The sequence below is a fragment of the Kogia breviceps genome, chromosome 12, assembly GCF_026419965.1.
Source record: "Kogia breviceps isolate mKogBre1 chromosome 12, mKogBre1 haplotype 1, whole genome shotgun sequence".
Classification (NCBI taxonomy): Eukaryota; Metazoa; Chordata; class Mammalia; order Artiodactyla; family Physeteridae; genus Kogia; species Kogia breviceps.
In genome coordinates this window covers 7557390-7583095 of record NC_081321.1, presented here as the reverse complement: position 1 = coordinate 7583095, position 25706 = coordinate 7557390, and the positions used below count along the sequence as shown (strand labels likewise).

General features: G+C 43.7%; 1 protein-coding gene across 1 annotated transcript; it reads right to left on the bottom strand.

Moving 5' to 3' along the window:
- Positions 1–5319: 5319 nt before the first annotated feature.
- Positions 5320–14941, bottom strand: GABARAPL1 (GABA type A receptor associated protein like 1). Its single transcript, XM_067008727.1, has 5 exons — positions 13768–14941; positions 8907–8985; positions 7579–7697; positions 6665–6690; positions 5320–6426 (listed from the first exon to the last, which is right to left on the bottom strand). The coding sequence occupies exons 1-5, from the start codon at positions 13855–13857 to the stop codon at positions 6384–6386; spliced, it is 357 nt and encodes a 118-aa protein (XP_066864828.1). The 5' UTR covers positions 13858–14941; the 3' UTR covers positions 5320–6383.
- Between the last annotated feature and the right edge of the window lie 10765 nt (positions 14942–25706).

Below are 25706 nucleotides of genomic sequence, written 5' to 3'. Positions count from 1 at the left end.
TTATACGGAATAAACTGGCTGATAAAGGTTTGTTCTCTCCCACCCTTTCTTCTTGAATTTGCCTCCTGGCTCACTTGTGGGTACTTAAGAAGTGTGGGTCCTCAAGGGATCTGTCATTTAGGGGTCATCAAATTGACAAAGAAGGCAAACAAAAATCACACCTAATTTGCCATTCCAGGACCAGCCTGCCGGGACCACCCACCCGCAGGAGAAAGTGCTTCTGGGTGCTGCAGTCACGTGGAGCTTACAGGACACCCCAGCCGAGGGCATCCTCTCCAGAACGCAGTGTTTCATACAGTTCCCTGGGCTTGGGTGGTATAACAACGAATGGGCGGGAGTTATATTTGTTAACGTGTGTACAGCGTGATGAATATTTGGACCTTTTATAGTTGTTTAGCAAAAAAATAAGCTTAAGAAAAAGATTCATGTCGCTTCTAACCTGATAAGGGCTGAAAAATGTTCCAGCTACTCTGTCCCACATCTAGGGTTTTTTTTTTACCTGCTGCTGTGGAAAAGGGGAAAGGCAAGACCATCTTTGAAAATAAGCAGCAGCTACTGCCGGCGAGAAATCAATCCTCAAGGAGAGTTTATTAACCAAAAGGAAAAGAGCCCTCTTGGCTGTTTTTCCCATTAGTCTGAAAACTGTTTTTGGAGACGCCCTGCTCAACATATGCTGCTCCATTTTCCCTGACTCATGTGCCACGTGATGCATTTGCCGATGCAGGTCCTGTGGTATTTCCAGAGGATAAAAACATGAACACTTGGGCTTCCCTGGTGGCGCAGTGGTTGAGAATCCGCCTGCCGATGCAGGAGACACGGGTTCGTGCCCCGGTCCGGGAAGATCCCACGTGCTGCGGAGCGGCTGGGCCCGTGAGCCGTGGCCGCTGCGCCTGCGCGTCCGGAGCCTGTGCTCTGCAAGGGGAGAGGCCACGATAGTGAGAGGCCCGCGTACCGCAAAAAAAAAAAAAAAAAAAAAAAAACATGAACACCTAGATTATTCCTGCCAGCTAGCCTAAGTCCCTGGCATTTTAGTTTTAAATAAAACGTACTAATATGCAATAATGCTATTTAATGATTTGCAAAGGATTTAGTATTCGCAACCTATGATGTAATTATTATATCTGGCAGGAAGGAAATTCAGAATTTCCTTTAATACAAAACATAAATTGGCCCATGTCACCGAGCTGGGGTTCAAGCCCTATGCCCTGCCTCCAAACCTTCTTTCTAGGAAGCTCCAAGGTGTTCCCAAAGTTCCTGGAATGGCCCTTTTGTAACTTGTGCTTTTATGGATAATTTAGTTCTTAATGACCTTAGTCCCTGAACTGAAACCTTCAATCCTACCAGAAGCTACTGTGCTTTCACTATTTTTTTGAGCATCAACTCTAGGCCAGGCACTGTTCTGACCAGTTTGTGTAAACCACTGAACAAAATAAAGCTTCCGCCTTTGTGGAGCTTACAATCTAGTGAGAGCAGGCCATGAACTTGAGAAAACGGCAGAAGGTGATCAGGGCTCAGCCAACAGGACGAAAGTAGATCAAGGAGGGAATGAGTCGGAGCTGCGAGTGGGTGGAGTTTGTTGAAATATTACAAGAGGTGCTCTGGGTAGCCTGAGATGACAGCTGAGCCAAGACTTGACGGCGGTAGGGAGTTAGTTAGCCAATGGCAGCACCTAAAACATGGCTTATCTTTCCTTTTCTTTGGGTATCAAGCAGAGCAATCACCAAGCTTTGATTGATGTGAGGCAACGTTGAGCCCTCTGAGATGTGTGAAAACAGATGTGTTTCTACTCCCCCAACCCGAGAGCTCAGGATCACTTCCTGCAAGTTTTAGGTGCTAAATACCTCTGAACAGAAGTCCCGAGGCTCTTAAATAAATCCACTGCTATGTTGAAAGTAGAACTGTCAAAACGGATTGGTCCACACTGTGGAATAAGCACCAAGAGAGAGACTAGGGTCGTCCGTTACTCACTGTTGAAATGTGTATATGCACCTGCACAGTGGCACGTGGGGATGTCATCTGACTCCTTCGAGGGGTGCTCCCTTCCTGTTACTTCCAACTTTGAAAATAACCTGGTCGTCTGTATTTACAAAGTACTAAAGCGCCCATAACAGTAAGAATAAAAGTAAAATAATATATATATGGTCCTATAACACAACAGGGGAGACAGGCTGACATCTTCACAACATCTTACAGCTTTGGGGCTGAAGACTCAATGTTTTTTGTTTGGGGCGGTAGGCGGTTTGAAGCGTGAGAAAAACAAGCTCTGTAGCCCTGAGTCATCTACGGGAGAGGACACCCCAGGCTGGAGCTGACCGAGCTGCAGGCCCCGCACCGTAACATCCAGGTAGACGGAGGGGCGGGTGAGGAGTAGGGGGGTAGAAAGGGACTAGTTACTCGGGCAGCAGTAAAGTGGCCAACTGGACTCAGAGCCACTCGAGGACGAAGTGGACCAGTTTCTGAAAATAACTGGTGGTTTCACGCGGCAAAAACAAAACGAGGATGAATGCTTGGAACTTGGTCAAATCTGTCGGAGTAAAAAGTATATCCCCAAAAAAACACAGCTAGAAATAGGTGATTTCAAGTTTTGTATTGAGTAAAAAAAAAAAAAAAAAGTGGATGGAATCAGTTTATCAACTAGTCTATTTTTCAGAAATGACTTCTTATCGCAGTTGACTTGGGGCTGTATCCACGGGCAAGTGTACATGTGCCGTCCCAGCCCACATACAGAATCTCAAAATCATACCACACCTATCATACTGGGTGGTTACCGACAGACGCGATGTTTTGATAGAACTGCGTGCTTCATACACGCAACAGAGTCACAGCGACTTGCAATAATAACTGACACTGTTGTGTCCAAAGGGTGAAAGCACCGAGGCAGAGGCTGGGCACCAGCCAGCTCTGGAGAGCGCTGTTCACACCGCCACGGCAGGGCACCCCCTGGAGTTGTGCAAGGCAGTGCACCTGTCTGCCTAATCACCACTAGTCACGATTTAACCGTTTGTTTTGTTCTTCTGCAATCTTAGCTTCTGATTTCACAGTACGGGCTGAGAACTTGTTTTTTTTTTTTAAGTACACAGTGCTTTAGAGGAAGAAAACCACTCCGCGTTGGGGAAAAGAATAGAATGAAGCAGAACAATCTGCCATCCAGGACTGGCCACCTTTTTCTGGCCTCTACCCACCCCGTGCCGGGCAGGCTGCATTGGGATGGATGGTGGAACTAAGCTTCCCTTTTTATACTAAGTATAAAGAGCGTGACCATATAACATTTTGTTCACTGGGGGACTTGTGACAGTGCAATAAGGAACCGTTAATAAACCAATCAGGACAATAAGCATCAATCTAGACTGTCTTTGGCAAACGTAGATGCGTGCTTATCCTACAGCTGTATCTGAGATCTTCCTACCAAAATATATAGTAGAAGTTAAGGACTCACTCAACTCTGCCCTTGACGTCATACTGACCTCCAAGGGAAGAACGGGCTTACGTGACACATCACTCAAGACTGGTCCCCAGAAATATGCATCGGGGTGTCAGTGACTCTTCCATGGGACCCAATTAAGGAAGGGACATTTGCTAACGTGCTTTTAGTTCAAGATGACTCACAGTGGACTGAGGGTGCTAAGAAGCTTTAAAGCTTGACCAGCAGGAAACAGGGAAATGATGCTGAGATGCTGATGTGCAGGAAAGAGCATCATATCCAACTGAGAACAATGACATATCCAGCCTGCCTTTGTCTCTGAACTTAGTTGTTTGAACTTTAGGCACCTAGGTCAGAGGGCTGGTCTAATATGGTATGTGACGTCCCATCCGAGGATACACTTTTTCTACCAGGAAAATCTAGAGATAAGCAGGACCAAAATAAGCAAAGGCCTCCTGGGGGAGGCACAGCCTCTAAATTCAAGGCACTTCTTTGGTTTAGCAATGGCCTACAGTCTCCCGCACCACTGCTTCCGATGTGTACGGAGGACTGGGAACTGCCGTGTGTTTTTCTTTTAAACATTTATCCAATCTCATTCCTAGGTAGTGTGGGCAAGTCTGTAGTTGCAAGTTCGTTATCTTAACTCCAGTTATTAGCTTCCATTTGGTTTTATCAGAAACACCCCAATACTTGCCAGTAGGGACAGGTGTCCATTTCCAATGCCTTGATGTCAACACGAAAACTCCTTAGAACTTTCTGTAGTTCCTGCATGCGGCCTTTGCTGGGCTTGGGCTTCTTCTACCCTTCGACTCAATCAGTACACTGGGCATGATTTGGGTTTGGTGGTGGGTGGAATCCTGCCATGGATCCCTTATGACCCCCTACTTCTTTTCTGCTGACTCTTATATTACCATAAAACTCTACAGAGCTAGACACCACTTGGGGAGAGAGTCCTGCGATTGATTAAAGAAGATGAGAGGGCTTCCCTGGTGGCGCAGTGGTTAAGAGTCCGCCTGCCGATGCAGGGGACACGGGTTCGTGCCCCGGTCCGGGAGGATCCCACATGCCGCGGAGCGGCTGGGCCCGTGAGCCGTGGCCGCTGAGCCTGCGCGTCTGGAGCCTGTGCTCCGCAACGTGAGAGGCCCACGTACCGCAAAAAAAAACAAACAAAATAAAGAAGATGAGAAATGGACATTACATTTCTTTCAGAAAGGAATTTGTACTCGTCTGTTTTTCATTGTCTCTAAACTGGCACCCCACCGCCTGCCTGCATATGGGTTCCTGAATGAAGACTCTCCTAAGCTCGGAAGGCACGGTGCTTGTTCTGACCCCGGGAGCCTTAAGGAGGCGCCGTTTGTTGCCTTGGGAAATGGTGGCCTCATATTGACCAAGATGTGAAAAGAACAGGTTGGGTGAGGACTTAACAGCAAAACCAGGTACCAGAGCAACGCCTCTCCAAGCTCAGCGTGCAGCCGTCACGAGGAGCCCGTTAAGAATACAGCTGCCTACGCTGAGGTTCTGAGTCAGCCAAATCTGGGCAAGGAAGGCCTAGACATCTGCATTTTAACAAGCACCGCCCCCCCCCCACCCCTCCACCCCTAATCTTCGAACGCACGCAGTCTTCCACCTTCAGCTCTGAGGAATACGTAAAGCGGTGACAAGGCTTCCGTCTGCGGAGGAGAAAATCACCCACGTCGGCACCGGCACCCCGGGCACGCCGCCCCGCCTCCATTCGCCTTTGGACGGTGACTCCTGGGCAGTGACACGCAGTGCACGTCTGACCGCACGTGGGCGCCCAGCCGACAGCCACCCCAACGCAAGGTTTTCTGCTCGCGGTCCACACGCCGTCTATTCTAAGACCTACTAAATGAAAGCAACATTTCTGAACTCACGGCAGGTTTTTAAGGTATGCAATTCTTTTATTTCCTCGGCCTGACAGCAGTAACTTCATGATACAAGAGCCTGCAGCTGACAGAACTGACGCACGGCTTTCCGCCACGGGAAGGACCCTTTTCATTCGCGGAGATGAACTGAAGTGTCGTGTCTGAGATGAACTGAGATGTCCCATCCGAGTGCAATTCCGCTTCCCACTCCCACCCACACCGTAAGCCCTAAAGTGAAAACAATCAGAATCAGATAGAATTCCCCGGGAACTACGAAAAGTCAGCCTCTCAAATGTTTCTATCTAGCAGCGGTGCTAAGTGAAAACCCAAGGGGGGGAAGCAGCTGGCCCTCACTGGGCACTTCCGTGCGTTTGAGAGTGAAGGACAGCAGCCCGGGAGCAAGAATTCTGGAGGAGCGGGAGGTGTGGACGAGCCATCTTACCTCATACCTGCCCCTTCCATACCTAGCTCGTGTTTCTCCCTCTTCACGGAGTGAAGTTTGGGAAACGCCAGACGAGTGGTTTCAGCCTATCGCTGGAAAGGGCTGAGGCTCACTGAAGTCCAAGGTAGGTGTGGGGAAAAGGGGCACCGGAGAGCAAAGCAGGTTAGACAGAGATGCTCCCGTTTAATGCTACCAAGACTATCTTCGCAATCGTGACTTCCCTCACGCCTGGCCCCTATTTTCCAGCAGGAGGAGAGCTCCGTCTAAGTGTCTGGGTCTGAGGTCTACCGCCACCACTGGCGCGGGTACCGTGATGCTTGTGAGATGACACTGGGATGCGGGAGGACATGTGGAGACAGGAGAGGTCAGGGGTCACAACGCTTCGATTACAATGGGTCTCTTTTGGTCCCCAGGAATGGTCCGCTACCAGCGGTCCTGAAACACTCCCATCCCCTCTTTCCCTACACGTCTTGTGCCCATGTCAAAACCAGAATCCCTGCCCAAAGAGGAGGAGAGCAGAAAGTTACTGGTGGTCCACGATCTCTGGCCCCAACTTGCCCACCCCCCGGTTCTTACATGGAAATCCCACAAAAGTTAATTCGCAGCAGTGTTGTGAGACTAGAGCATCCTCGTTTTTCTATGAAGCCGATCCAACAGCTCTGTCCTGACGTGCTTTCTCCCTGGGCCGAGAAAGCAGCAAAAAAACATCAGTTGAGCGCATGTGAAGATACGGTGATGGTGTGGGCAGCGCACTGTTTCCAGACGTCTTCACCTTCTGTCCCCTCCACGGGGGAGCCCTCCCCGCTCTCTCCCCAAGCCCCACACACGCCCCTCCCCCTGCCCCGAGTCCGGCGCTCCCATTGGCCGGCTTCCGCCCCTCACTTCCCGTAGACACTCTCGTCACTGTAGGCCACGTACAGGAAGTCGTCTTCCTCGTGGTTGTCCTAGGGGAAGAGGTGAGACGACGGTTTAGGAAACGTAACCACACTCATCATCCCTAGGATTCAGAGCCTCACACAACTCTGTAAGGCAGGCAGAGGAGGTATCATCAGTCCCCGCCGAAAAGGGGATCGAAGAAGCAGCAGAAGTGGCTGCGATTCACCTCTGAACTCTGAGTTCACAGAGACCTTCGTGGAGGAGAACGCCATACGCGTCAGGGAGACCAACATGACCCCTAAAGAGCTCATGCTGGCAAGGGGAACACGGATACAATGTAACAGTATATATACTGGAATAAAAACTAATAGGGGGTGTGTGCTGTGGAATAAAAACGAGAGGTTATTAGAGAAGTTTGTGCAAGTCACTAATGGCACGCGCAAAGAAGGCAGTGCTGTGTGAAACCCTTTAAGGAATAACAGTGCAGTGCCAATCTTAGGTGATATAGCGTGATAAAGTCCTTTATTACAGTTTTCTCATCAGATTCTGACAGTTTACCAATTGAACCAAATAAAAAACACTCAAGTTATTCCCTCCAACTGAGTTGATCTGTGAAGACAAATGAATCCATTTACAGACGGCCTTAATTTTAAATTTCACTTTACCTGGAATTTTTGCAGTCAGAAACCACTTCCTGCTGTTTCAGTAAAGACGATCCAATGTTAAAACACTATAGCAAGGCAAGACTGAAAAGAGAATTCAAAGGGACTGAATCTAGTGGGCTGCTCACTCCCTAAGGGACAAGTGGCATCTGATCTCCCAGAGCCTGACACGGCCCTGTGAAAGGAACCTGATAAACAACACCTCCTGCCCCACTTCCCAGGTATGCTGATAACACACCTGGGACAAAAGCTAGAGACGGCCAGACGGCACGGTATTGTCACCAGGACCATTACCTCATAGAGCTGGCCCATGGTCGCGCTAGTGGGAGGGATGGTGTTGTTGACAAAGAAGAATAAGGCGTCTTCGGGTCTCAGGTGGATCCTCTTCCGGATCAAGAAGTAGAACTGGCCGACTGGATGAAGGAAGGTTTGAGAAAAGGAAGGAAAGGCGGAAGAAAATGAGAGGTTAGCAGAACGGTAAGATCCAGAAAAAAATCCTACTGCACCTGTTTCCGAAAGCACCAGACTTACAGATCACCTGAGCAGAGCCCAATACCGTCCTCCAGCTTTAGAAATAAAAAGCGACACTCAAAGAAGCCTGCATATTTCTTGACATGCCATGGAGGAGTTTAATTCCTCAATCCTTCCCCACTTCACTCAACTTCAGACCTAATGTTAGCATATCCACTCAAAGCCTGCGGACACCTTTGAGGGAATACAATGTGTCTCCAGACTGAAACACTCCCATCATTGTCTAAATCTGATTTGAAACACACTTCCAGGGAATTCCCTGGCAGTCCAGTGGTTAGGACTCTGGCGCTTTCACTGCCAGGGCCCGGGTTTGATCCCTGGTCGGGGAAATAAGATCCTGCAAGCCACGTGGTGCAGCCAAAAAGAAGAAGAAAAAAAAAACAAAAAGAAAGAAAGAAACACACTTCCCACTCCCACCTAAGACAAACTTGTGACGGGAAGCTGTCTAACAGACTGCAGTCACCTCAGCACAATCAGTCACCCCAACGTTGGGGCAGTAAGTGGGGTTCAGTGCATTACCCTTCACTGAGCACACCGAAAGATTTCTAGAAGGCTGATATGCAAATCTAATAACTCTGGAGCGGACACATCTACAAAATCTTTCCAAGTGTCTCCTGGATGCAGTTCTCCATTAAAGAATCAACGTGAAGAATGAATATATCCTATCCAAACAGTATCTACAAGATGTATTAACAAAAAACTGTAGCTCGAGACAAGGTATTCAGCTGAGAATCTCTAAAACGTGATCCTCCCAATAAACTAGTCTGGTTTTCCTTTTGGAGTAAATTGGTATCACAGTAACAAAGCTGAGTTTTAAGCGGTTTAAATAATGGATGTCGGATCTTTTCTTTCAAGCTTTCGTACTTTGCTGCATCTAAATCAAACAAAGCACTATCATGGGAAATGCTTGACGAAACCGGTGACGGGAAAGAACTATGACACCACCGTCTTTGAATCACCTAACTCCCAGGAGACTCTCACTCACTCTCTTCAATTCTACTTCCTCTCAATCCCACAATCACATGCACACAGGAAGGACTGGGAATGCTTTCCCACGGGAGGAAGTTGTCAGGGGAGGGAAAGAGCATTACCAGTGAGGTCAGAGGGCACTAGGTACTTCCTCTTGTCCAGATCAGGCACCCTGGCCTTGGGAGCCTTCTCCACGATCACCTGGGAGGAGAAGTAGAGAGTGGGGATAAAAACTGCAGAATCCAACCTGGTATTTTCCCCTCTACAGCCTGCAGTCGCCCTATCTGAAGTGAGTTCGTCTAGGGCCACTAAAGCTTTTCCATTTCTTATTCCCCCTTACCCCTTACAAAATGTATGGGGAAATGGACTTTCGTAATAAGGTTATAGTTTTATTACTGCAATAACAAGAGGATGAGGAGGGCATGTTATGAAAAGTAAAGATTTTAAAAACCTTGATTTTAATTACGAATTACCTGTAAGGTATACTATAGGATATATACTTTCTGGTATTTAGTTAAAGCACCAAGGTTATCTGAATTTTCACAGATGGTCCTGAGTACCTATTAGTTTTATTCTTTCTTATAAATGCCATTTATTAAAGGTACAGATAATGTGATTCAAATTTTATACTTCGTCAAAATTTTTGAGAACGACTGCAAAAAATATATTCAAGATACTATTAACTGAAAAAAAGTAAGTATTAAAACAGTTCTTATATTCTTTAATATGATGTCAGTACAATAACTAACCCATTAATCGATACTGATTATCTGTTAGGATTTTAAGAGATTTTCAATGTCTACATTAAATATTTCTATAATATTTCAAGTTTTAGAAAGATCATATACGTCTGTAACGAAAAGAAAAAAAGATATGTAAAATTTAAAGACTCTTTATACATGAAGATTTATAAAATAGAAAACATTTTATAAATAAATTTTTAATATTAATTTAAATATACTTAAATGTAAATATTATATAAATATATTTACTATTTATATATTATATGTGATATATAATTTAATTTAATTTAAAAATATTTAAAATCTATTGTAAAATCATCAGCTTTAGATTTTTAGTTTAGAAAATATAATCACTCTAGGCAGAAGATATGGGAAGTACAGAAAATGTAAAGAAATAGAAATATACACTGGATAAGTATCCCTAGTAGCTGTGTGACCTTCGACAGGTCACTTAACCTCTCTGAGCTTCAGCAGTCCAAGTAAAAGGAAGACGATAACTTTCAAACACATCTTTTACAGAGGCATGGAAGTGATACAATGAACTTGGAATAATCCATAAAATTTTAAGTGAAAAGGCTCTGTAAATTATAAAGATCTAAACATAAGGATTGATTTGGAGACATCTGAGGCTTTTAAATTTAAGGGGAGAGAATAACAAGTGAAAACCTACTTATTTTTGCACAGAAAAAGAATCCTGCACCTGGAAGACCAGAAGGACGTGATCACACTTAACAATAAAAATAAATCCAGTTGCAAAATAAATGAGTCACAGGTACAAAATGTATAGTGTGAGGAATATAAATAATGACTACGTAATATGGTGACATACCATAACTAACCAGACTTATCACGGTGATCATTTTGAAATGTATAGAAAAAACCACTACGTTGCGTAGTAACAGGAATTAACACAGTGCTGTAGGTCAATTACACTTTGAGAGTAAATCCTAAGAGTTCTCATCATACACAAAAAATTTTTTTTCAACTTCTTTAATATTGTATCTGTGTATGAGATTATGGATATTCACTCAACTTACTGCGATCATTATTCCATGAGGTATGTAAGTCAAATCATTATGCTGCACACTTTAAACTTACACAGTGCCATGTCAATTATATCTCCATAAAACCGGAAGAAAAAATAAATAAATAAAAATCAAAACTGCAGCAGTGATACGTGAGTCAGAAATTAAAAGAAAAAGTAGGAAGAACACGGGAAGAGACAGTGATGGTGCAACAATAAGGATGGACAGGAGGCCGCAGGCACATAAAATCAGAGGGAAGGAGGCTGCCTTGTGTCACGCTGGAACTCTGAGACGACGTGGCAGCTCCAGCCCGGATTAATAAGACATGGGAACCACGTGAAGGGAGCACAAAAAGAGAGCGACAAAGCCAAGTGCAATTGTGACATCGGGAGGAGAGGGCGGGATGTGGAGGAACAGGAGGGGAGAAGGATTCATTAAGGCCTTCGCTTACCAGAAAATATTCAAGTTCCCAGGAACCCTTCACTTGCAGCGGGCCCTGGGCCTAGACGCTTTGCCTGTTGGGGTCTCAGTTTTCCTCCTCTGTGAAATGTGACTAATACTCCATACGGCTGCTCATGAATTTCAAAAAACAGGCAAAATCTCTTCCTAACAGTTTCCTGCTATGTTGCAGGTTTTCAATACACTGTAGCTAGAAAGGTAACTTCAAAATGCCATGAAACTCTGTCTCAAGGCCCAAGCACACCTATTCTTTTGGGTGGCAGCTACAGATGTGCTCAGGCTACACTCAAGTCATGTAAGCAGTCAGGGTAGGTGACTGCTTTAATTACACCAACGATCTAGGGAGAAAGGGCTTTAGAAATCATTTAGTCTAACCCTCTTTTCCGTAAACACAACACTTGAGCACGGCAAGATTCAGGGTTCTGCCCAGAACTTGCCCCAAATCTCAGGATTCAGAGGGTAGAGATCCTTGGGCGTCACAACTAGAAAGAAGGCCACAGGCTGAGCACCTAAGGAGCAGCTAGGAGGCTGACCACTGGTTCAAACCTAACTGGAGGGATCATGAGATCTAAGTGAGGGTCCTAATGGCTTACAAACTATCACACAAGTGAAACATTTAACAGCAAACAATGAGCAGAACAAAAATACGGGTGATTAGCTGAAATATTCTGCCTGAACGCACGTAAACGACTGAAATGGAGAAGGCTGTTTTGAGGAAATGTGTGAGAATTTTAACTAGATTTAGGAACAGGTACGATTCTGAGTTTGTGGCTTATACGGAGCTACTGGAACAGGGCCTCATACTTAGCGTTCTGAATACGCGGTAGTCACTTTGCTGACTGGGGTGCCGTGGTGGCATCCTGCTTCCATCTGTGAACTCTTGAAGGCAGCAGCACTTGACTTCTCTATTCCCAATACCTAACAGTGCGAGGCACACACCGCCCACTTAAACAATTCTGCTTAACAGAATCGCATTAGAGCTTGAGAAGCAGTGTGACATGGAGGGCCCAGCAGCCAGGGTCAGAACCCCAGCTCGGCCACGCAGCAGCCAGGTGAAAACTCTCTGGAAGTTACTTCAGTTCTCTGTGACCTCAGATCCTGCCTCTGTAGAACGGGATTATAACGGTGTGAGGACCAAGTGAATGAATATAGACAGGCCACTGAGAATACTCCCAGATACATGGTAAGTTATCAATCAGAGTTAGCTGTCACTTTCAAATATTATTATAAGAGAGTAGGAATGGGTATCACCAAGATGTGGGGGAAACTTTTTTTTTTTTTTTTGCGGTACGCGGGCCTCTCCCGTCGCGGAGCACAGGCTCCGGACGCGCAGGCGCAGCGGCCACGGCTCACGGGCCCAGCCGCTCCGCAGCACGTGGGATCTTCCCGGACCGGGGCACGAACCCGCGTCCCCTGCATCGGCAGGCGGATTCTCAACCACTGCGCCACCAGGGAAGCCCTGGGGGAAACTTTTAAAGCAGTCAAGCAAGGTCCACAGACCAAGAAAGCAGTTGGTCACGAACCCATCAGTGGGTAATAGGGCTAGCTCTCCTTTTTAGCTGAAAACCCTTTTGTATGTAATTCCTGGGGAATGGAACAGCCCTAATATCTCCTCTACCCTTATAGGAAAAGGACTGCAAGGGGTTCATACGGCCCAGGCCGCTTCTGGCAGCTGTAAGAACATCAAAGTTAGATGAGGTTTAGAAAGGAATTCAAGAGTACCTCTTCACCATCAGATAATGGCAATTCCTTTACCTGCAAATTATCTGTACTATTTATCCGAATGTCCCTGCCCGGAGATAAAGAGCACACAATCTTAGGGTCTCTAGTCCCCCATCGCCAAAGCTCAGCGACTGTTCCCTCCAGCACACTTTAAAGCCTTCTGCCTTCCCATCCTGCTGCGTAGCCCACAGTAGAGAAAAACCAGGCAGGAGGCGGGGGAGGGGGAGAGGGGGAAAGCGCCCGGATGCAGCAAGATACCTTACTATTTCTTCCCTCCTCACTGCCTGCACTAGTTTTACATTACATACGCCAGAGTCCAAAAACCCGAGAGAAAAAAGGTCTCAGTCCTTCCTTATTGTGTCCAGGTACAATGCGTTCAGAATAAATACGGGAGGAAGGCTGGCTGCAGCCCCACACGCCCCGGAGCCAAGAATGATGAGGCAACCCGGCTGCTGCGCGCAGAACGTGACCTTGTTTTCTGGGCCAGGCCTGTCTTGGGGCGCCCCCCATCCCCCCACCCCCGCTTCCTAACCCTCAGAGACAAAAATAAAGGATCCACTGGCTTCCGAACACTTCCCTCCCAAACCCAAGGCTATAAGGGCCAAAGTCAACTTGATTAACGGAGACCCACCTAAGGAGAAAACTGATGGGAGCAAACCCACCGCACCTGTTATTCCCAGAACAATTTCCATGCAGTCTTAAAGGCAGCAAATGGCTAGTCCCAACCTAATCATTCTCGCACAAAAAGGCCCACATTTTGAGTACATCCCAGCTCACACATCCCCGGAATACTGCTGAGTCACTCAAACGTAGGCTCCGCTCAAAAACTGCGGTCAGCTCCAAAGATGGGGACGGGCCCTGGGGATACGGGTTTTAAAGGGTCCGCAGTGCGAACGTTCCTCCCACTGGCTCTCCCCGTAGTGAAGGGCGTCCAGGTTAAGCACTTTTAGGGACCACCTTTCTGTGCCTCTGGCAGCCATCACGACTCCGCCACCCTCCCTCATTCCCCCCTCCCCCTCCCCCTCCACACTCACAGGGACCCGGTCCGGATATTTCTTCCGGATCTTTTCTCCTTCCTTTTTCCGATACTCAAAGGGATGGTCCTCCTTATACTGGAACTTCATGATGGACCGCAGGGTTTCTAAGATCCCCGGACGGGAACTGCCTCCCTCGCGGACGAAGGCGTCTCTCCCGTCTTGATTCCCTCGGAACGAATCGCAATGTGTCTCAGACCCGCTTCAGAAAGGCCAGCCCCCGTCGCAATGCGGCTCCGCAGAGCTTTCAGAAGGGGTCTCGGGGTCCCCGGTCCAGAGGCAAGGGAGGGCCAGGTAAAGAATTCCCGGAGGCTTTTCCCGAGACCCGGGAGCACGAAAACAACACGGCGGCGCGTTGGTCCTGTGACGTCACGAAGCCCCGCCTCCCGGCCCGCCCCCCGCGACCCGTGGTCCGCGGGATGGGGGTGGGCAGGAACGCTGCCCATTTCGGTGATTTCTCCTTCCACGTAAACTTTCCCTGAATAGAGTTAACTGGGACCACGAGCAAATTTTCACCTCTTATTTTATGGTGACTGTGACATTAGAGGTGTTTTTCAAACAAAAAATTGTTCTAAAAATGTCTTCTTCCCTCTCCTTCGCAGCTTCTTGGTTGGGCCCCAAAACAAATACAGATGGCGAAAATCCAGCTTTTTTCAGCCTGTTGGGATCTGGAGTCTGGGAACAGATGGGATTGGGGGTCCTGGCATTCCTTTGGCCCGTGCAGAGGTGCCCCGTGCTTGCCTTTCGTCCTTCGCTCGTTGGATTGCACTCGCCCGGCGCCTTCGGTGCTAGGCTGGCTGCCCCCGACCGTGACCCCTCCTTCACCACGTTGGCGTCATGTTGTTTAGGTCTTGGCCGCAGGCGGCTCCTAGAACAGCAGCACAAACAGCATGACTAAGGGATTTGAAGAGACGTATAAGGTGAAGGGCAAGAGGCGTAATCAAGGTCCAGAGAACTGATGTCAGTCTCGACTACTAAGAGCTTGACACACGTTCAGATATAGAAATGATTTACTTTCTCTTCCTAACCCAGAAGTCGGACCTGTCTTCGGAAACGAAAATATCAAGCGATTCAGGTGATTAACTCAGTAGTCCTCAAACATTTTTTTTTTCCTAAGGCAGAAATTCACCTGAGAAGAGTAGTCCTCTCCTAACCTGAATACAAAGTGCCAGCTGAAGGGCTGGTGGCAGACTGGAGGGTGGACCTGGTGCCAGTGTCGCCTCCCTCTGGCCCTCCCCTTTGCCTGCTCAGAATCCGAGGACAAAGGCCTTTCCAACCACTACTAACGACAGTGATTCCAGGGACCGTCTCCTTATCTCTGATTTAAAAAACAAACCCACAAAAGAAAAGAAACTAAGTTTCATTATTGAAACAAGGAAAATGAATTGCGTACCCTTTAATGCTCATTATTTTTCTCTATGGCATTTTTCAATCCTTCTCATGTATGAAAATCCAGGAATTCTTTTATCACATTATATGTTTATATTGTTTAGTCCTTATTCTCAAAATGACCCAAATGTAGCTAAATCTCTCAAAGGAGTACTTTAAAACCAATTGAGAAAATAATTACGATGGAGATTAATATTTTTTAAGAGTGTTGTTTTCCCATCAAATCTACTGGAAACAATCATAGCTAGTTTAAAGCTGATTTTAACTTTTATTTTAAAAATACCTAACCACAGTGACAATTTATATATGAAAAATAATTTGGAGATGAAATTTCAGTTACTCTTTCTGCCTTAAGCCTTCTCTAAATGCTAATACTTTACCTTAGACTACTCAATGCTTCAACTCCCACAGCTTGCTCTCTGCTTTTATTTGTAGCAGAACACTTAAAATATTATATAGGAGGTAATTTTATAAATTAAAACATTCATTCAGATAAAAATATTTCCAAATCCCCCTTTTAACCAAAGGCGATATTGAAAATTTCACATTTCAGGAACTTTCATTCATTGCTGATGAGAATGAAAAATGGTAAAGCCACTTTGGAAGATGGTTGGTCGTTTCGTAGAAAACTAAACATACGCTTACAATAAAATATAGCAATCAACCCCTTAGTGTAGGGGGAGCAGAATTTGCCACCCTAAAAATATCTCTGGTATATTATTTTAAGCTGGTTGTTTTCTAAGAAACAGCACACGTGGGGAAAACTGAAAACCAAGGAGTTACCATTTTGTAAGTGACATTTGTGTTTGTAAGGAAAATCTCCTTTATAAGGGTGTCTCCCTTGTTGCCCCTGGAAGAGGACTGTGGCCAAATCTCTAGAAACTCGTAACAACAGAGGAGTCAAGGACTTTAATCTGCAAAATAACCTTACCCTTGTTTACCGCGTTTTTCCTGGTAACTTCCCGTAACTGACTCTCCCCACCTTCAAACATCCATCCTCTTTTGTCCTTAGCTGAGGAAGGTATTTAAGGTAAGGGCTTGGGACATTTTGGTGAGTTGGTTTACTCTGTTCTCCTGGGTCTCTCCTGTGTGTGTGTGTTATTAAACTTTTGTTTGGTTTTCTCCTGTTAACGTGTCTCATGTTGATTTAATTCTTAGACCAGCCAGAAGAACCAAGAAGAGCAGAGGGAAATTTCTTCCTCCCCGACATTAGCATTTACCCAAAGAAGTTGAAAACTTCCGTCTACATAAAAACCTGCACACAGGTGTTTATAGCAGCCTTATTCATAATGGCCAAAACTTGGAAGCAATCAAGATGTCCAGAACCTCCTTGAAAAACTAAATCTAGAAGTACCGTATGATCCAGCAATCCCACTCCTGGGCATATATCTGGAAAAAAACCATAATTTGAAAAGATACATGTACCCCAATGTTCACTGCAGCACTATTTACAAGAGCTAAGACATGGAAGCAACCTAAATGTCCATTGACAGAGGAGTGAATAAGGAAGATGTGGTACATATACACAATGGAATATTACACAGCCATTAAAAAGAATGAAATAATGTCATTTGCAGCAATGGAAGGACCTAGAGATTGTCATACTGAGTGAAGTAAGTCAGAGAAAGACAAATATCATATGATATCGCTTGTATGTGGAATCTAAAAAAATAGTATGAATGAACTTATTTACAAAATAGAAATAGAGTCACAGATGTAGAAAACAAACTTATGGTTACCAGGGAGTATGGCGGTGGGGGGATAAATTGGGAGATTGGGATTGACATATACCCACTACTTTATATAAAATGGATAACTAATAAGGACTTACTGTATAGCACAGGGAACTTTACTCAGTACTCTGTAATGACCTATATGGGCAAAGAGTCTAAAAAAGAGTGGATATATCTACATGTATAACTGATTCACTTTGCTGTATACCTGAAACTAACACATTATAAATCAACTATACTGCAATATAAATTATTTTTTTTTAAAAAAAAGAAAAAGATGTCCTGAACCACGTAGGAATTACCCTTGGTTGGAAGGGTAATTCCAGCCCAGATAGAAGGAATGTTAAAGAATTTGTAGACATGTTTTAAAACCACCATTATTACTCAAATCCATTCTTAGTCTTTAATTTTTATCTTTATCTTTTCTAGGAGATAGAGAAAGCTCACTGATACCAGAATAACTATAATAAAACCATATTTCATTGTATCATTTCTCTTCTTAATATCTTTCAGTGGTCAGAGATTCTCTGTAGTCTTTGGAAAAAGTTCAAATTCCTTAGTAGAGAAATTTAGTACTTAGGATCTGCCTGATGTTTTTCTCGCTTGCCTCATATTTTGCCATTTCCTATTTTGCTCTCTCTGTTCCAGGCATACTAAGTCACTTAAATTACCTCTTTCTGTAATATTGCCCTTGTTTCTGGCCATTGGATATCCTCAAAGCCTCTTCCTGTGAAAACATTTTCTCCTATTTTTTTTTCTGTCTGATTCCTATAAATTATTCAGGATTTAGTGCAGGCATCGCTTTCTCCAGGAAACCTTTTTCATTTCATTTGCCTGGATCCTTTTGTATCCTTTCAACCGGCTTCCAAAGCATTGTGTGCTTGTCATTGTCACAACGCATTTTGTAATGATGTATTATACATTAGATGATATCATGCCTATTACTTCTCATTGGATTTTTTTGGGGGGGAGGGGTGGGGGATAAGCATGGTTTCAGAGGGAATTTCTCGTCCCACTGATATCACATAATTCTTCTAGTAGAATCCACCAATCATAGACCCTCACTGCCTTGACCATTTATAAGGCCAAGTAACTTTACACAAGACTAATCAGAATCTATCCTTAGAACTTCTCATTTGTGAACTAAGAGAAGTGAGCCTCTACTTTGGAGATGAACTTTGATGATGTAAAATCACAGGTTTACAGGAGCCATTGTCTTAGTCTCCTGCAGTCCAAATGTACCAGTTCAACATAAAAGAATATCTGGGAGGGGTAAATTTCCCCCTCTACCCTTCATGAGTTCTGTGGCTGGACTGATAAAAAATTGACACAAGGTGGATGAACAGGAGAAAAAGAAACAAATTTTAATTAGTGCACACAAAAATCTCAGAAATGAGATCTGAGAAATGGGCAAAGCAGTCATCTTTTATACTTTTTAGACAAGGAAACAGCACATTTGTGAGAAACTGACAGGGCAAAGAAACAGGTTTGGGGTACTCAATTAATGAAGAATCTAAACAGAGTTTGGGCTTGCAGTGGTAAATTAAAGAAGTAACAAGCTTTGCTTATACAAGTTTCTTGTCCCTGAATTTCCCATATCTGGCAATAAAAGTATGCTTCTACCTTAGACGCAGGGAGCGCCCCTTTCACATGGGAGATTTATTTCCTGCTTTCAGGTAGACAGAGAGGACGGTCAGTGTCCCTCTTGCATCAGCTGTTTCTGAAGTAACTTTAATTCAAAATAATCAATATGCCATTGAGGCATATTTTGGGATGGCTCTGTTCTGGGTTCCAACAAGAGATAGAGAAGATGATATTCAGAGAGGCAAGATATATGGGTAGAGATAGAGACAGATAAGGAGTTAGAGGCAATTCTAATGGCATTTGAGTCCTTAGTTTCAGGTAGTCTCTCGCAGTTGCTTCTGTGCCACTTGATGGCATATTATGTGTATTTATATTCTCAGTACTTTGGATACAAAGTAAAGACTCAAAAAATGTGCAGTATGTGATAGTGAAAAGAGTAAAGGGTAGACTTCTGATTTAAGATGGTAGATTGAAAAGGATATATTTATCTTTGCTGTCTCTTGAAATTCCACTAAAACAGGGGTCCCCATACCCCGGGCCATGGACAAGTACGGGTCCACGGCCTGTTAGGAACTGGGCCACACAGCAAGAGGTGAGCAGCGGAGGAGGGGTGAAGCTTCATGTGCCACCCCCCATCCCTCGCATTACTGCCTGAATCATCCCCCTCACCTCCTGTCCATGGAAAAACTGGCTTCCACAAAACCAGTCCCTGGTGCCAAAAAGCTTGCGGACCGCGGCTGTAAGCAACTGTGTCATGGGTTGAAATACATCTCCCCCCAAAATGTTAAAGTCCTAACCCAAGTATCTGTGAATGTGACTTTGGAAATAGGGTCTTTGCAGATGATCAAGTTAAGATGAGGCCATTAGGGTAGATGTTAATCCGATAGGACACGTGTCCTCCTAAACGGGAGGAAATTGGGACACAGAGACAGACATGCATAAAGGAAAGAGGATGTGAAGACATTGGAAGAATGCAATCTGAAAGTCAAAGAATGCTGAAGGTTACCAGAAGCTAGGAGAGAGCCAGGAGACAGAGTCTCCCTCACCACGTTCAGAAGGAACCAACCCTGCTCATACCTTGATTTCAGACTTCTAGCCTCCAGAACTGAGAGAATACATTTCTGTTGTTGAAACCAGCCAATCTGCAGTCCTTATGGCAGCCTGTGATATTGTGATTTATAAAAAGAAATATATATTTGGTCGTCACCCCGTCCTTGGCACAGAGCTCTGAAAACTCTTGGAATTTCCTAAGTGTTGAGAGCAACAAACGTGTCTTTTGTTACATTAATGAGTGACTTCTGGAATGCCCCTAGGTAACCTAAGAGTAGGGACTGGTCACCAGAGGAACCAACCACGTGACTGGAGAGTTGGAACATTCAGTCCCACCCTACCCCCACCTCCAGGGAGGAGAAAAGGGCTGGAAATTGAGTTCAATCACCACTGACATAATCAAGCTTGCCAAAGTGATGGAGCCTCCATAAATATCCAAAAAGACAGGGATCTGAGACCTTCAGGCGGAAGAATACATGGAGGTGTCAGATGAGCGGCTCACTGAAGAAGAGCACAGAATGGCCACGCCCCTTCCCACATACCCGCCCCAGGCCCCTCATCCATAAGTAAGATGTTTTGTCTACTTCTGGAAGAGTCCTGCGAGTCGCTGGAGCAAATTAATCAAACGAGAAGAGGAGGTCATTGGAACCTCTGAACTATAGTCTTTCAGTCAGAATCCCACGTGACAACCTGGACTTGTGATTGGCATCTGAAATGATGTGTGTGTGTTGGTGGGGGAGGGTAGTCCTGTAAGACTGAGTCCTTAACTGTGGGATCAGGGGACATAGTGTCAGAATTCAGTTGAACTGTAGGACATCCAGCTGGTGTACGAGAATTGCTTGGTGTGGGGGAAAAAACCCACACATGGGAACTGGCATCAGAATCTTTCAGCTCTACACATACAGATGGCCAAAAAGCACATGAAAAGATGCTCAGCATCACTAATTATTAGAGAAATGCACATCAAAACTAAGTGAGGTATCACCTTATACCAGTCAGAATGGCCATCATCAAAAAGTCTACAAACAATAAATGCTGGAGAGGGTGTGGAGAAAGGGGAACCCTCCTACACTCTTGGTGGGAATGTAAGTTAGTACAGCCTCTATGGAGAACAGTATGGAGGTTCCTTAAAAACCTAAAAGTAGAACTACCGTATGACCCAGCAATCCCACTCCTGGGCATATACCCGGAGAAAACCATAATTCAAAAAGACACATGCACCCCAATGTTCATTGCAGCCCTATTGACAATAGCCAGGACATGGAAGCAACCTAAATGTCTGTCAACAGAGGAACAGATAAAGAAAATGTGGTACATATATATACAATGGAATATTACTAAACAATAAAAAAGAACAAAATAATGTCATTTGCAGCAACATGGATGGACCTAGAGATTGTCATACTGAGTAAAGTAAGTCAGACACAGAAAGACAAATATCATGATATCACTTATATGTGGAATCTAAAAAAAATAAAATAAAGGGTACAAATGAACTTATTTACAAGAAAGAAGTAGAGTCATGGATGTAGAAAACAAACTTATGGTTACCAGGGGATGCGGGGGAGGGATAAACTGGGAGATTGGGATTGACACATACAGACTACTGGATATAAAATAGATAAATAATAATAACCTGCTGTACAGCACAGGGTACTCTACTCAATACTCTGTAATGGCCTACATGGGAAAAGAATCTTAAAAAAAAATAAAGAGTGGATATATGTATATGTATAACTGATTCACTTTGTTGTACACCTGAAACTAACACATCACAGTAAATCAACTAGACTCCAACAAAAATTAAAAAAAAGAATCCTTCAGCTCTAGAAAACAAGTACAGAATGTAAAGGAGAAAAAGGGAATCAAAACCTCACAAAGTCAAAACAAAGAAAACTGAAAACAATATTGGTGTCTAAAAAGAAGACTGAAAAATAATAAACGACAGAGGAGATCTGAAAAAGGCAGTCCAAACCTGGTGCTAGGGAAAATCTAAAGTAGTCCATTATTCTTTACAGAACTTAAAAAGGCTCAGCCATCTTTACCATTATGATCATCTCCCCATCCCTGTAGAGACTGGAGATTTATTTTTGCATGATTAACCAGGTCTGTGGACTGGGAAAGCTAGGGGCGTAAGTGGGCTTAGTAGAAGATGGCTACTGAAAACAGGAAGGTTAGGTGAGAACTTACATACTGACCCTGGACTCCTCAATCTTCTTCCTCCTTCTGTTCCCAGAATTCTAGCAGCCCAGCTGGGTTTTTGCACACATGCAGAAATTTCAAATGAGCTTTTTAGTGCCTTGTTCTTAAATATGATCAGACTGCAAGGACTCAAGGATTTCAAAAAAAGATCTAATATGAAGTAAACAATTAGTGAAAAATGACTTGGAGAAAATAAGAAAGACTATTTGGGGAGATAAAAATACCAAAAAAATTATCATTAATATCTTCAGAGGAACAAAAGAAGATATTGCATCCATGAAACAAAAATAGCTACAACCAAAGAGTATTCATATAAAAAAATCTTAAAAATTAAAAGTAAGAGAAGGAAAACATTCAATAGAAGTATTAGAAGAAAGTTAATGAAATTTCCTAGAAAGTAAAGCAATAAAACAGAAAGATGGAAAAGGAGGCCAGGGGAATTAGAAGTCCAATATTCAAATACTAGGAATCTCAGAGATGGAGATTTCAGAAAATGAGGGAGGGAGGTCAGATTTTATTTAAAGCTAGTTATGCCTACACAATCCTAAGGGGATTTATTTTCTCCCTAGAATTTTATGCAAAGCTAAACTATTACTTAAGTATGAGGGTAGCACAAGACATTTCATAGACATTGAAGCTCTTCAAAAATTCACTTCTTATGTACCTTTTTCCAGGAGCAGCCCCCAAATGAGGAAGTAAACCAAGAAAGGAAAAGACATGGGACATAGAAGACAGGATTTAACATGAGAGAGATGAAGATAATCTTCAAGATAGTAAAAGTAATTGACAGTTATTAATGTATACACACTTTATATATGGTATGAATATTATGTATTAACTTCCATAATCCTCACACAATAATGTAGTGTATGTGTACTCATTTGATCATTCTACAGCTTAAGTAATGGAAGCATAAAACAGTTAAGTCACTACACAAAGATTGGACAAAGAGGAAGGGAAAGAGCCAGGATTTTTACCCAGAAAGACTGGTTTCAGGAACTTAATCCTTAACAGTCATTTTTCCTGTTTCCCATTATACTCATCTAATCAAAATTATGATATAACTGTATTTAGAAAATAGGGGGGCACAAGAAGTGTTCAGATGTGTCGTGGTCGCAATGGTACGGATGGTGGTAAAAAAGGGCCATATTTTCATCTTCCGTCATGTCAAGTCAATAGATAATGGTCCAAACTGAAAATAAAAATCAAGAATAGACACATATGACAAGGGCCTACTACATAGCACAGAGAACTGTATTCAATATCTTGTAATAACGTATAATGGAAAAGAATGTGAAAAAAAGATCCATATATATACACATATATATACACACACATATATATAACTGAATCACTTTGCTGTGCACCTGAAACTAACACAACGTGCATCAACTATACTTCCCAAAAAAAGAGAAAAGGAATAGAAACATATGTATAGTATTTGAAGAAATGTAGATTTTTTAAAAGTCAGCTAAAAAGTAGGGATTATATGTGCATGTATGCGTGTGGTGGGAAGGCACTCCTTTTCTTCACAAGCCTTGTAGAGCTATTTGACTTTGTAATCTGTACGAAGGTATGCATTTGATTAAAAGGAATAAAAATTAGATGAAAAAAATCAGAGCAAAAGGTGTTTGAAGTCTGAGGAAGTTAAGTGTAAAGCCAGCTCAGGCACTCAGCTCTCCACCAGTTAGTTACATCACTTGTCTGCAACTCAGCCTCCAAAGCTGACAAAAGGGGGCACATAGTTTGGAGAATGAGATAGGGCACTGAGGGCATTCACATGGTTATGATTACTTACCAATTGTTTGACTCCTGATGAACTTTTGTCCCCTTTGAATTGGATTTACGTTTATCTACTTTGATATTTCCTGAGTTTGGATTTACACTCTTTTTGGGGAGAGGGAGAAGAGGGTACTCAGTTCTACCACCCGTAGTAATTGGAATTAACATGGGAAGGAAGAGCAGACCCTATAAGTCTAGTGCAAGAGGGTTGTACAAGACAGATCCTATGTCGGCAAGTCTGATATGCAAAATGGGACCCAAGAGAGTCCACACACTAAGAACACTGGCATCATTTGTGAAACAAGGACAGTAATTACCAAAGGGCCACATAAACACTTGGATGAGTCCTACCAGGAAGCTGAAACACAGTGAAGAGGCTTTAAATTTAGTCTGCCTTATTCCATAACTTTGCCTATAACTAAGCTCTTATGGAAGATGTTGGAGTGTTGTCTTGGGGGTAGCCGTACAGCCATAATGGTGTCCCTGTCCTCTACATCTCACTTCTCTTATTCATCCTCTAGTGGCACCTGAAGCATCTTACAAGTTACATGATCTCTTTTCCCTCTTCAGAAACTTCCAATAGCTTTCATACAAGGCAGGATAAAGACCGAACTGCTTACGCTCATATTGTAAGCAGCTCCTCTGTCTCTTTTCTTTTGTCCATCCCTGTTTTCTTTAGACCTTAATCATAAAGATGAGGTCAGTAGGCAACATTTAACTTAGCTCCTGATTTCGCTTTACTAAACATACACAACACCTTCCCTAACCTATTGATTCCTTTCCCGGATTAGAAGGGATAAGTATGAAGAATTAAGTAGTTAAAGAATGACTGACCTTCTACCCCTGGCTTTCCCTTAGTAAATCTGCAGGTGGACCACATGGCAAGACGGCGTCCCAAGATAGATCAGGAGAAGTCAGCAGGTTTGCACACAGTGCAAAGATGACGAAGAATCTGACCTTCTGCCTTAATGATTAACTGAGATTGTTTTCCCTTTAAAAGCCGTCATGGCTGAGCAGAATCTTCAGAGCTGGTCTCTGGACATAAGTCCACCATCTCCCCAGCTTGCCGGTTTTTCTGAATAAGGTAACCTTTCTTCTCTACTGAAGCTTGCCCCTCAATTCGTTATTGGCTCTTGAGCAGCGAGTGGCCAAACCTGCGTTTGGTTACAATATTTAATGCCTTCCGTAAACATATGTCAACCTATTTTTTTCAGATCCATTCCTTTTCTATCACTCTTGGAATTTTTAACATTCTCCATGATTCACTTTCTCATCTTTGCTCATAGACAGAAAAGGCACTTATAATGTCTATTTGACATTTAAAGTTCTATGATCCTTCAGGTTTCAACTCAAACACGGCCACTTTCATGACACCCTTTCTAAACTCTACAGTTACGAGGAATTCTGAGGTGGGAAATAGTGCAATTCTGGCTTAGCTGAGGTGGAGGTGTCAAGAGAAGGACACTAGCCAACATTATTCAGATACAGCTGGTAAAATATTTTCCACAGTTGAATGCTCAATATATCTTGGACAATCCATAAATCACTGAATTTTTTTCCCCAGTCAGCCTGTTCAAGGGCGGACTTCCTATCCTGGCTTCTTTATTGCCTTCCAGCCAATCTGCTTAACAAATGGAAGGAAAACAAAACTCACTGTTCCCAGACTTTACAGTTTTTCTCCCCTGCTTCTAATATTTGTTACATAAATTCCATTTTTGCTTTATGTCCATGCTCTTGTATACAAGTACACTCCTAACGTGTTAACTATCAGACCGTCTAATAAAGGTCTCATCGGCCAGACCCATAAGGCCAACTCAACCAGATTCTAGCTCTTGACCTAGACTTGGATCAGAAACAAGCCACTACAAGGTATCTTGTACTGTTCTATTTGCCTCCAAACCTCAGACAAAACCAGTCATCACCGCCCAATCAATCTTCTCTCAGACCCATCTTCCTGCAGAAAGGAGTGCCTTTATTATCCTTGTGTAAACTAATCCAGGCCCATCTTCCAGGCGTCTCACAGATTAGGGACTTCAAGCTCTCAGAGTCTTTTCCTCTTGCTATGTAGATATTAACACTTCCTTTCAGATACTGGACATAGCCCTGATTGTAAGAATTTCAGTTTTGGCAAGTAAAAAATGATTTTTTAAAATGTGGGTTTTTTTTTTTTTCACTAGCATAATCACCCCCAGAAAACCC